This window comes from Austrofundulus limnaeus, unplaced genomic scaffold, assembly GCF_001266775.1.
Source record: "Austrofundulus limnaeus strain Quisiro unplaced genomic scaffold, Austrofundulus_limnaeus-1.0 Scaffold4, whole genome shotgun sequence".
Lineage (NCBI taxonomy): Eukaryota > Metazoa > Chordata > Actinopteri > Cyprinodontiformes > Rivulidae > Austrofundulus > Austrofundulus limnaeus.
Genome location: NW_013952406.1, coordinates 4896204 through 4908754, shown reverse-complemented (window position 1 = coordinate 4908754; position 12551 = coordinate 4896204). Strand labels below are relative to the sequence as shown.

At 39.0% G+C, this 12551-nt stretch overlaps 2 protein-coding genes across 2 annotated transcripts in view; both read left to right on the top strand.

Annotated features, from left to right (window-relative positions):
• The first annotated feature begins 268 nt into the window (after positions 1-268).
• Positions 269-8802, top strand: LOC106527086 (uncharacterized). The gene is made up of 14 exons (XM_014021855.1): positions 269-488; positions 749-919; positions 1117-1218; positions 1316-1366; positions 1571-1741; positions 1952-2028; positions 2240-2347; positions 3267-3390; positions 3466-3544; positions 3727-3856; positions 3936-4090; positions 4174-4583; positions 5539-5785; positions 7742-8802. Exons 1-14 carry the CDS (start codon positions 474-476, stop codon positions 8689-8691), a joined length of 2790 nt encoding a protein of 929 aa, XP_013877309.1. The 5' UTR covers positions 269-473; the 3' UTR covers positions 8692-8802.
• A 611-nt stretch (positions 8803-9413) lies between these two features.
• Positions 9414-12551, top strand: part of eif3g (eukaryotic translation initiation factor 3, subunit G) — a 4232-nt gene continuing 1094 nt past the window's right edge. The window contains exons 1-8 of the mRNA XM_014024501.1: positions 9414-9520; positions 9604-9650; positions 10058-10146; positions 10434-10493; positions 10589-10693; positions 10875-11070; positions 11176-11286; positions 11400-11536. Of these exons, the coding sequence (XP_013879955.1) occupies positions 9498-9520; positions 9604-9650; positions 10058-10146; positions 10434-10493; positions 10589-10693; positions 10875-11070; positions 11176-11286; positions 11400-11536 (768 nt within the window). The 5' untranslated portion in view covers positions 9414-9497. The remainder of the gene's footprint in view (positions 9521-9603; positions 9651-10057; positions 10147-10433; positions 10494-10588; positions 10694-10874; positions 11071-11175; positions 11287-11399; positions 11537-12551) is intronic.

Sequence of the window (12551 nt, the reverse complement as noted above, 5' to 3'; positions counted from 1 at the left end):
GATTGAAATGAACAAAATTAGTTTTCCTATTTTCTTTTGCAACTATATTGTATCATTTTAAAATTAAATGTTTTTAATAATCATACAGTTATCATTTAATTTTCATGTGTATTCATTTCAACCATATATTAAACACATATGAAACACATCATTTAATGCAAGCTTTAAAAGGCATTGGTCTTCTGTCCTCTGGTGGTCAAAAACAATATCGCAGGAATAAACAAATACATTTGCTCGGAACCAAATCGTTTTCGCGAAACACACACGGACCTATTAGTGTGTGACACACCGTGAGTACGTACTCCACCATGTGGGATGACTGAAGGCGGTTTTGAAGTTTCTAATTTTACAATAGTCGTTGCTTACGTTTTGCTAAAAGAATGAACTGGTGTTGTTTTAGCTTAAAAGTATATTTACAAAATTTATTGTGAGTTTTAAAAAATATATTTATCGGCTTTACTTCGATTTAAATCATGGGGAAATCAAAGGTGAGTGTCCGCTTCTATGTTAGCTCATGGCTAATTGACCACGTAGTTAAAAATATTACTATTATTGTTTAGTTATGATAGCTTACATTAGATAGTTTTCTAAACGATACTGTAGTCAATACATTGATGTAGACAGTAAAGTTGGAATTAACCCGAGATTGTCCAACGTTAGCCACTGAAGCTAATGGCTAATATGTTGAGCCTAGCATCACTGAAGCCTGTTTAGCGAAAMATAATGTTGATATTTTCTTTCAAATCAGACCAAAAATCAGAAGAAGGCTCGAGCTGAAGCCAGCCATGAGGCAGAGGAGGCGTACAGATCTGTGCCCCACTCCTTCGTGTTTCACCGGGGTCAGGTTGGGAAAAATGTCGGYCAGCTCATCATGGACATGCGGAAAGTCATGCAGCCGTTCACCGCTGAGTCTCTGAAGGTCCGTCTGTCTGCAACTTCTGGAAAATACTGCTTTGCTTTATTTTAGAAAATCTGGATTTGACTTAATGTTAAAGTGTAATTATTTAGTTTCAGCTGACAGCTTCATAAATGTAGTATTGAAAATATTTTTATATTGACGCATACTTCTGGTAACACACACATATAAGTTTTTTTTATTTTTTTTTTTTAATGTAGGTCCGGAAAAAGAATGTCCTAAAAGATTTTGTGTCAGTTGCGGGACCACTTGGAGTGACCCACTTTATAATTTTTGGCAAAACTCCTAACAGCGTCAACATGGTGAGTCCTTCAACTGGAAAATATTTTGTTTTTGTTTTTTTATATATATAAAGATTGTGCTAATTTTAACTCAACTGTTTGTTTCTCATCCCTACAGAGAGTTGCTCGCCTTCCCAAAGGTCCCACGCTTTATTTCAAAGTCCTTAAGGTAAATATTTCAACACATCAGCAAAACTTGTTTGGTTAAAATAACGGGTTCAAGTGATGACAGTTTATTTCTTGATTGTTCTGTGATTATTTTTTTCAAAGTAAACGTACTGATGCACCCGTGCCACTGTTGTAATGTACGTGCCTTAATGGTTTTCACCAATTTTGATAGACTTCTTTATTTTTTTATTTTTTTTGTCCCCAGTATTCTCTTATCAAAGACGTGATATCCTCTCTGAAGAAGCACAGGATGCACGAGCAGCAGTTCATGCATCACCCACTTCTTATCCTCAGTAACTTTGGGATGGATGGCATGCACGTCAAACTGATGGCCACCATGTTCCAACACATGTTTCCTTCTATTAACGTGCAAAAGGTGCGCTTAGGATCGCTTAAACTCTGGTCACATTATTATTCAAGATGAAAAACCTTGCAAACAGGATGAGAGTATAGTCTTCTGATTAATTATGAAGATTTTTTATAAGTAAACGCTTTCTGATATCTTGGTTAACTTGTTAAATACAATGATAACTTTTCTCTTAGGTGTACTGAGTCATGGGTTTATTTCTTTTCCCCCCTGTCTCAGGTTAACCTCAACAACATTAAGAGGTGTGTGCTGCTTCATTTCGACCCAGAGTCCCAGGAAATACAATTTCGTCACTAGTAAGTGAGATATTTGGTTATTTTTGTGTTTTGATGCTGTTTGTTGTAAATTTAGGACTGGTGGGCTCAGATGATGACAAACTCTGACTTGATTTTTCCATGATATACGTTCAAAGTAAACGCACTGATGGGCCACCTCACAGTAAAACCTCAGTGTGATTTGTTTGCTTTCTGTCAGAGTTACTGAAGTGATTGTGTTTCTAACCTGCAGCAGCCTGAAGGTCGTCCCTGTCGGGATGAGCCGAGGAGTAAAGAAGTTGATGCAGGAGAAGTTCCCCAATATGAGCAAATTTGAGGACATCAGCGAGCTGCTGATCAAGTAAGATTCAGCTGTTGTGGTCTCGAGACTCGTTGCAAAGTATGAAATCAAACAGAAAAATGGTCGCCCTGAACTTTATCGAGTGATAGTCTGTTTTCTAGTGGTCCACACTCGGTGTAAACAAACAGTTGGTATTAACTCACTGATGGGGCTGTGTATTAGCAGGAATTTGGTGATATGAGAATAATGTCATATCACCAATAGATAAAATATTGTTAGGATTGTGTTTCTTGCTTTTTAGTTCATCAGATTTTTTTCATGAGTTTACAAAGAGGACTTTTAATTTGTAGCCTTTTATCATTTACWGCAGGACTATTCAACTGGCGGCCCGCGGGCCACATCCGGCCCGCGAGTGACCAAAGTTCGGCCTGCCTATTGGTTCATTCATCTCTTAGGTCCAAACCCCAAGTTTTCTACTTTAATTACTAGAAGTTCTTTTAGTTAAACATGGACATATTTGGTATCTACAGAAACATCAGAATCTTGGATAGAAGCTGTTAAAAAACATTTGTATGCACACAAGACAGTTAAAACTACAAGTTGAAAATAAAACTCTAAAAGTGAAAATAAAATTGGTTTAAAATTTTGGTTAATGAGAGATGTTAAAATAATATGTTTTAAACAGGAGGCAGAATGTGTTGTTTTTTTATATTGTTTTATTATCATTACTTTTATTATAGGGTTCTGTATGTTGTATTCATGATTAAATGCAGCAAAATAAACTATTTCAAAGGTAACAGATCTTTGTAATACTTTATATAATGACTTTACTTGCTGAGTTTTAGGCCCCTGAGCGGTTGACCTGCAGTAACTGTGGCCCCCGGAGCAATTTAGTTGAATAGCCCKGATTTACTGAATGGGCTGTATAGAAATAATATATGATTTTCAAAAAACATTGTTCTCTTTTAACATTTCTTAGGGGAGCAAATCTTTCAGAAAGCGAGGCTGAACAGGATGGCGAGGACAACATAACTGAACTTCCACAGATCTACTCTGGAAGAGGCAACATGGCCTCCCAGCAGAGCGCTGTCCGCTTGACTGAAGTGCGTAAGCAGGCATGGTTCTTGTATTTAACCCTGGATTTTTGGTGTCTGTTAAATGTTGTGTTGTTTCCTCAGATCGGTCCTCGTATGACCCTGCAGCTGCTAAAGATTCAGGAGGGGATGGGCGAAGGGAACATTCTTTACCACTCTATAGGTGAGTTCTTGACATCTTTAATTTATTTCTTCCTGCTGTTCAGATGACATGATGACAAAAGCTGTATGACTCGTATGATTTCTCTCTAAAAGTAAACGCTTACTGATTCATCTGAGGGGTTTGTTTACACACGTGACACAAACTGTTCTTCGGCTGATATATCTTCTGTATGTTGCTTACAGTATCTAAGACTGAGGAAGAAATACAGGAGATCCTGAAAAGAAAAGAAGCTCAGATAAAAGAAAAAGACGAACGTCGTAACCAACAGGAACAGAATATTGCTAAGAAGAACAAAATGCGGGAAGAGCACAAGTAATTCGTGTTTGGAGCAACTTTATTTTTTTTCTTGTTTGTGTTTCAAGTGTAAAACTAAATATTTCCTTTCTATCAGGAAAAAGAGTCTTGAAGGCATAAAGAAGAAACGAGCCGAAGCTGAAGAGGACAGTGAGGTGGAAGATCCAGGGAATCAGGATGATAAAGCTGCTGTTGAATCTGACGATGATGTGGAGTACTACAGGCAGGCTGTGGGGGAAGAACCAGATGAAGGTGAGTATAAAACATGCACTGTAAACCCTAAGTTAGTACTTATTTAAGTAAATCCACTAGAAAGTTTTTGTTGTTTTCTGCAGACATGTTCCCGGGTGCCAAGAAAAGGAGACGCTCAGAAGAGTCTCAGAAACCTGCCAAGAAGAGGAAGTTGTCTCCTGCGACGTCCTCAAAAGAAAAATTTTCCAAATCACCGAAAAGAAAAGGTGCAGGAGGACAAAACAGAGACAAAACGGAAAAAGACAGACATGCAAAAGGGTGGAAGAAATCTAAGGACGGGGAGAAAACTTTTAAAAAGAAAAAATTCCCCCCAGGAAAAGCGTTCGGCTTCAAGAAAGGTGGGGAGAGAGAAAATAAATTTGGTCAAAAAAAGTTTGGTGATAAGAGAAACAAAGACAAGTCATTCAGATCTAAAGGCCAGAAAAACCAGTCGGGTTTCAAGAAAAAAGGTGCAGGACGAAATCAAGGCTTCGCAAAGAAGAAAGGAAAAAGCTGAACTCTGCAGTTTCTCTCAAAAACTGGACTTTTGTGTGCAGAGCTGGGTTTGAGCAGCAGAGGGCAGCAAAATCTTTGCTCTCATTAAACCAGGTGAAGACTAATCTGTAAAATAAAATAAAAAAGATACTGTTTTATTGTCAACATTTGTTATGATGGCTTCAGAACTAAAATAAACCTTTTTTATAATGAAGCTGTACTCTGAAGTTCAGATTTTTTTACTTCAAGGCAATAAATTAATATGGTGTTTGAAGCACATCCTTTGTTTTTGTCTTAAGTTTAAAAATTTTGCTTTTAAAAAATAAACTTGACAATTAGTTTATTCAACGCTGCACTAGTCAGCATCTCTGAAGAGAAGCATACAGTAACTGGCCTAAATGAAAGGAAGTTTAGCAAATCTAAGTTTCAGAGAGATTATCTTGTGGTTGTGCAATACTAGTGTGTGAACTACATTCAGGGCATTTTTGATTGTAGCATTTAGTTTATCACATCTAAAAATGTGTTTTTCATGAAAGTTTACAATATTTTTAACATTCATTTGAAGATGGTTTAGGAAGGTTGAATCTGATGAGCAAGTGAGACTCATGATTAAATTTTAAAAAAGCTACTTTAATGTTTAGTTATTCTGCAACATTTTTTTTCTTGCAGCAAGGGAGTGACAAGTGTGTGATTTCCATGGTGAGCATAATTAAGTGTTTTCAGCTTTACTTTATTTTCTATTTACAGTTGTTACGCTGTTAATACAGCAAATCTTAGCTGTTTTTCTCAGATTGGGCAGCATTTGTATTGGCTCTGCTATTTCTTCAGAAAATTTATGGTTAAATTAAGGAAATCCATTTTTATTTTGCTGATTCTCAAACACTGAAACTAGTGCATTCTCAGAACTCACTGGCGTGCTCAAGGACGTATTCAGTCTGTTCCTCACAAACGCTTCTGTTCCTTCATGCTTTAAGCCCACCACCATCATTCCATTCCCGAAGAAACGTGTCGTGACCTGCCTGAATGATTATCGGCCTGTTGCACTCACTCCAATAGTGATGAAGGTTTTCGAGAGRATTGTCATGGGTCACATCCAGGAGGTCGTCCCTGCCACTCTGGATCCTCTACAGTTTGCGTATCGTCAGAACCGATCCACTGACGACGCAGTCAACACTGCCATCCACACAGCCCTCACACACCTGGAGGGTGAAGGACACCTATGTGAGAATGCTGTTTATTGCCAATAGCTCAGCATTCAACACGGTTATCCCAACCAAACTGGCAGGAAAGCTCCTCACCCTCAGACTGAAACCAACTCTCTGCAATTGGGTGCTAAACTTCCTGATGGACAGACCCCAGTCAGTCAAGATTGGCAACTGCACATCCTGCACAAGAACTTTSAGCACTGGGACACCACAGGGCTGTGTGCTGAGCCACCTGCTATACACGCTCTACACATCCGACTGCGTGGCCTCACACAGCAACAACAGCATCATCAAGTTTGCCAATGACACTACAGTCATTCTGTGCGGCCCTCAGCTTGCTTCAGGAACCAGATCGCAGACAGCGGGGCAGAMCCTCAATCGATGTAAACATCCAGGAAGATTTAGTTTCACAGCTCAAGGCCGTAGGAGAGAGCCAAATTCTGTCTTCAGTTGTTTTGGGAAGAGAAGAGTCAGGCACACAATAACCATTTTCCATCTGCTTTAATGTCTGCTGGTACATCTCAAGGTGGCGAATCCAATCAGACAAATAGTGTGGACAAATTCTGCTGAGCCTATCAGCTTTCTCCAAGATCATCTGGCCAGCAAAGTCCAGGAACCACAGCCGGCCCACGACCCTCAGCAGAACAGCTTGCAGGGGGAAGCCATTGCTGATTTTTTTGGCAAAACAGGTTATAATAGTTATTAGATATAGCCTCAGTAATGATTTTCTGATAGTGATGTTATTAGCTATTTAATAAACTTTGAAAGACCTGTAATACACAGTACCTGCATTTACTGTTTTAAAAAGGGCTTTGTATTTATAAAATGTTCTAAAGTTTGACGAAGAACACTTTTTTAAATTGATGAGTAATGGGAATTTTGACAAGAAAATGACAATAAACTACTTAGTAAACAAACTGACATTCTGTCACTGGCAAGCTGTGGCACCTTCATGGCTAGGGATTTCCACCAAGTAATATATTTTCATTTTCAGAGTAAAAGTTTACAGTACCCAGACGTACTCACGTTATAAATATCAATATAATGTTTATTTAGAACGTTATTAAATAGCATAATTATCAGAAAAGTCACTATTGAATAACAGGCAATATCTAATAACTATTAAAACCAGTTTTGCCGAAAATCAGCAATGGCTTTCCCCAAAACAACAGCAGCTGCAGTGGAAAATTCTGATTCTGAAATGCTCTGGCAGTCTGTGGCTTTTATGGAGTTCCTTTAGTCGTATATATTTTTATATAGTTATATTTTAGTTATGTTAGAGGTGTATTTGTTTGGTGATAAGTTCAGTGTATTTGTAAGTGATATGTTAGGTGATATGTAAAGCACAACGTAAAGTGATAAATTTAACAGTTTCTGCAGATATAAGCCAATCAAATTTTAACAGTTTTAATTACTTTTTTATATTCTTAATGTCTGCAGGACCAAAAGAAACATGGAGCTTCTCTATTTACATTCAGAATTCCAATGATTTTGGGACTAATGGAACTCCATATATGGCAGTCTGTGGCAGTGTATGGAAGTCTCTGAGCGCTGCTGTTTCTCTGAGTGTTTGAATGTGGTCCAATGCGTGTGTCTCATGCTCGTTGCGTAAGAGCTCTTGCTGCAGCTCTGCTTTGGGCTGTTACATTTTTTTGCAAATTCATTGCAAATGTGTCGTCACAGTTTTTCTTCTGCAAATTGCGAAATACACGCTGGGCCTTGAGGAAGTGACTTTTGTGTTTTTGAGTCTACAACATCTCCCAACACGCTCCAGCGTCTGCTTTAGGTAAGAAATGAATGTATTTTTTTTCCACGATCACTTAAAATTCTATATTTTATACTCCATGTCAATAAGCTTTTAGAAAGTGATGCTTTCTGCAACTTTAATAAAAAAATGTGCTTTTCACCTCTTGAAATTTTTATCATTACCTTGTTTTAATTTATTTGTTTCCACAGCTGCTCTGAAACTAAGCTGAATGTGAAATGGCGGGCAACTTCTCTGACTGTGAGAAGTTTCAGATCGGCGTGCTGCCTGCGGTGTACGGAGTGGAGTTTGTGGTGGCCTTGGCAGGAAATGTGTTCGCCCTTTGGCTTCTGCTCACCAAAGAACGACGGAACTGGCACACGGGCGTCGTGCTGTCCTGTAACCTGGCCATCAGCGACCTGCTGTACGTCTTCACCCTGCCTCTGCTGATTGTCTACTACTCACTTGGGAAAGACTGGCTGTTCGGTGAAGCCGTGTGTAAAATTGAAAGGTTCCTTTTCACCTGCAACCTGTACGTGAGCATCTTCTTCATCATGGCGATAAGCGTGAACAGATGCGTGGCCCTCAAGTGGCCCTTCTTTGCTCGCTCCCACGTGGAGCCTGCTCACGTCAAAGTCATCAGCATGGTCATATGGGCCGTCGTCGGAGTCATCTCCTCTCCTGTGTTGAAGTTTGCCTCCATTTGTGGCCATGACTACAACAATAAGACTCTATGTGTGTCCTTTTGTGATCAGGATGAGGAAAATGCAGAACCCTTCCTRATTTACAGATATTTACTGGCTGTGTTTGGCTGTCTTGTCCCCTTTCTTGTGACTTTCGCTTCCTACTGTGTGGTGATACGGGTAGTGTGGCAAAATGTCAACATAACAAGGCTTGAAAAACGCAAGATTGCCTTGTTAGTCTCATCAGTGCTCGTCATGTATGCTGTTTCCTTTGTGCCCTATCATATCTCCCAAATCACTCACTTCTACAATAGGATCCACAACCGTAACAAACCAATTTGTTGGATCTACAACATGTACCAAATGACTAAGGGGCTGGCAACGCTGAACATGTGCATCCATCCTATACTCTACATGGCTGTGTTTGACAGCATAAGAGTAGCTTGTTGTGGAAGCAGCTCAGAGGAAAAGACTCAAGGGACGATGAGGAAGTAGAGCTGTTACTTGGTGATTTTATGTAAATTAACTACAACCATTTCTCTGACTTGAAAAATAATAAGCTAAATATCACATTGCAAATACACACACTTCTTGTTTACAGCTGTTATTTCTATTTTGTACTGACAACTCATAAAGGCCTTATGTTGGTAGTGTTTATAACATTTTTATTTTTGTATTAACTTTATCTTTTTTCCACTGTGGAAGCCCATTTCCGCCACCCTGATAAAAAATAAAACTTCTATCTCATAATTATGACTTAGCTATCTCATWATTATGAGATACTATCTCATAATTATGAGATACTATCTCACAATTATGACTTAGCAGAGATAATTATGACTTAGCTATCTCATAATTATGAGATACTATCTCATAATTATGTGATAACTATCTCATAATTGTGAGATAGCTAAGTCATAATTATGAGATACAAGTTTTATTTATTTTTTTATCAGGGTGGTGGAAATGGGCTTCCATATTCCACTCTTCTTTATATTTTTTATGAACCTAAAGAAATTTTTAGCACTCAAAAGCATCCTGTCTGTTTTATTTCGTTTTTTTAATAAAAGTCAAAATCTTGACAAGGTCTAAATGTGTTCTTAAGTTGGACATAAATGTGTATGGTATCTGTTTTATAAAGTGTGCCTTTTTCTTTGCCGAAATAAAACTCTTGTTTTGAAAAAAAAAAAAAAGGTTGGACACCGGTCGTACTTTTATTGCGACGTTTCAGTCCCGGAAGTGTGCCGCTTGTTTCGCGCTACCGGGTCCACCTCTTTAAGCTAGCTAGGCTAACCGAGAGGATGCCGTCGATTGAGTACGACGAGTAAGTGGCTGACTTGGATAATTTCTGGTAATGTTCATTGTGTTTTTCTGTTGTAATAATTGACGCCCGTGTCTGCCTTCCAGCTCCAAGCCCAGCTGGGCAGACCAAGTGGAGGAGGAAGTGGATGAAGGTAAACAGCAGTTAGCTTTGCTAGGTCTTGTGGAGAAGGCCAGCTACCACTTCCACGTGGTTGAACAACCTTTAAGAGTAGCTAAACTGTTCCGTATGTGAAGTTGTATTAAGCATGATATTTTTACTRTTGTGTCATCGTTTTGAATGAGTAAAATAGTCGAATTACTTTAATAAAATACTTTACATTTGGGCTGTGGCCCTTAGTAGTGACGTAGGCAGCGTCTCATGAAAACCGCTAATTGAAGTAAGCTGCTTCAAAAGTAATGTACGTGACATTTGTTAATGAATTAACATTAACTACGTCTAATGGTTTAAATGCTTTTATCTTCTTGCCTTTGTCAGTAAASTGTCTTATTATATATGCTGTATAATAATGATAAAGTTCGTATATTGTTTTTCTTATAGGCACATTACCACCTCCTAAAGAGACCGTTAAAGGAAATATCAAAACACTCACTGAATATAAAATAGATGAGGATGGCAAAAAGTTCAAGGTAACGATTTTTCAAGCATATGTTGTAGCAATTGAGCTAGTTGAATTGTCATTTATGTAACTAGATTTATTGTAAAATGTGTAAAACAGGCTTTTAGAGCATTGTTGTGCAGACATTTCACATTTTTCACGTTAAAAGCAAAAATGATATTTTTGTGTTTTGTAATTTTCCTTTATGTAACAAATCTAATAATGCTGTTTTTTGTAGTACTATAGTAGTTTGGCTATTCAAAAGCGAACAATTTTGTCTTCTGAAATATTAATTATAAATTGCTGATTTTTGTTTAGATTGTCCGGACTTTCAAGATTGAGACGAGGAAAGCCTCAAAAGCTGTTGCTAGGAGAAAGGTTTGTGTTCAGACTGAATTAAGTCAAAGCAGTGTTCACTTATTTAATAAACACCACTTTAGACATCCTGTCATGTTTAAACACYGTCGTTTCAGAACTGGAAGAAGTTTGGAAACTCAGAGTTTGACCCTCCAGGTCCTAACGTTGCGACCACTACAGTCAGTGATGATGTCTTCATGACTTTCATCTCCAGCAAAGAGGTGAAAAAAATATTTGCATCCTTTTCTGCCCTCTGTTGGTCCACTTAATAATATTTTTGCACAAGAGCTCCAGAAATGTACAGATTGCAAGATTCTTTTAAATTGGATTTTTTTAAATTATTTATTTATTTATTGGGTAGATTTTGCCTCACTTGCTAACTTTATTTTTTTTATTTATCAGGACCTGAATGCTCAAGATCAGGATGAGGATCCCATGAATAAACTTAAAGGACAGAAGATTGTGTCCTGTCGTATTTGCAAAGGCGACCATTGGACAACCCGCTGTCCGTACAAGGACACGCTGGGCCCCATGCAGAAGGAGCTGGCTGAGCAGCTTGGTCTTTCCACCGGGGACAAGGACAAGCCTGCTGGTTCTGGTATCATTTGACAACCATATTCAGATTCTTGGATGTTTTTTAGCGCTGGTTTCATCCTTAAGTTGTAATAATTAATGTTGCTCGTCCTTCCCCCTCTTTTCCTAGCTGAACCAGAGCCTGTACAGCCTGCACAAAGCAAGACTGGGAAGTATGTACCTCCAAGCCTGAGAGATGGAGGCACACGAAGAGGAGAGTCCATGCAGCCTAACCGCAGAGGTGAGTATGTGTTTGTGCAGGTCCTAAATCTGTATGTCTGTTTATTATTTTCAGTCATTTTGTAGCATTAAGAATATTTCCTTGTATAAATTGTAATTTATCAAATCTAACAGCTGATGACAATGCTACCATCCGAGTGACCAACCTGTCTGAGGACACCCGTGAGACAGACTTGCAGGAGCTTTTCAGACCTTTTGGGTCCATCTCAAGGATCTATCTGGCGAAGGACAAGAACACAGGACAGTCCAAGGTTAGCGCTGATTTTATGCTAAGTTCACACCGACGTGTTTTGAGCAGCAGGAGTGGGGCCGGTTTACATGCAAAGTCTATGGTGGGCGCGGAGCGTCAAGTCCGTTTAGCGTGGCGCGGTAGAGCATTTTCCGTGCATGCGGCGCGGCGACAGCAGCCAACGCTAGAGTTCAAAAATCTGAACTTTAGCTGCTCGACGCCCCGCAGCAGCCAGAGACAAATTTTTCCACGTGACAGTTTCCTGAATGTTGCCCACTAACCTGAAACAGACGGACAGGAGCTCTTTAGCTGAAATCAGCCGTCTGTAGTTGATGTTCTGGCTGGAGATATCAGCACCGATGCAGATCAGCAGCTCGTTAAACTGGCCTCGGGACAAAAAAATAGTCCGTCAGCTCACAGCTCCTGGAGTGGTGAAACTAACCGAACAAACCGCCTCTAAATCATCTGGTGAATTAATTATCTGCTGTGTGCAACGTTCGCCTGCTCTTTAGTAAATAAAGCAAAGCCATTTTTTTATTTTATCTTTATTTCATCCGCCGTTGAGACAGAACAGAAAAAAGCTGAGATGCTCCTCCCTCTTCAGACACGCGTCTAGTCTCTGTCYCGGTCTGAATGTAGTGTGTCCAACTGGAGGCGTTGGGCGCGTTCAATGTGAACATAGCATTACAAAGACCTGCTGAGAAGAACCACTAAAGCTGGTGTAGTTTATTTCATTGGTGGTTTTTCCTCAGCTGCATTTGACAACTTTTAACTACCGTATTTATTTGTGTATAATACGTAAAATTTAATCCATAAATCATCCATAAAGTTGGGGGGTAGTATTATACTCGGATATTTTTGCTTATGTATTTTAACTGAGATATTGGCAAAATTATTGAGTCTGGAAATGAGACTGTGTTGTAAAAAGCAGTTGAAACAAGCTCACCTGTGACACTCCTCTGTGCTCCAGAGCAAGGTAACAGATCTAAGCAGGTAACATGATGTGGAAAAAAGTGTGTGTGTGTGTGTGTGTGTGT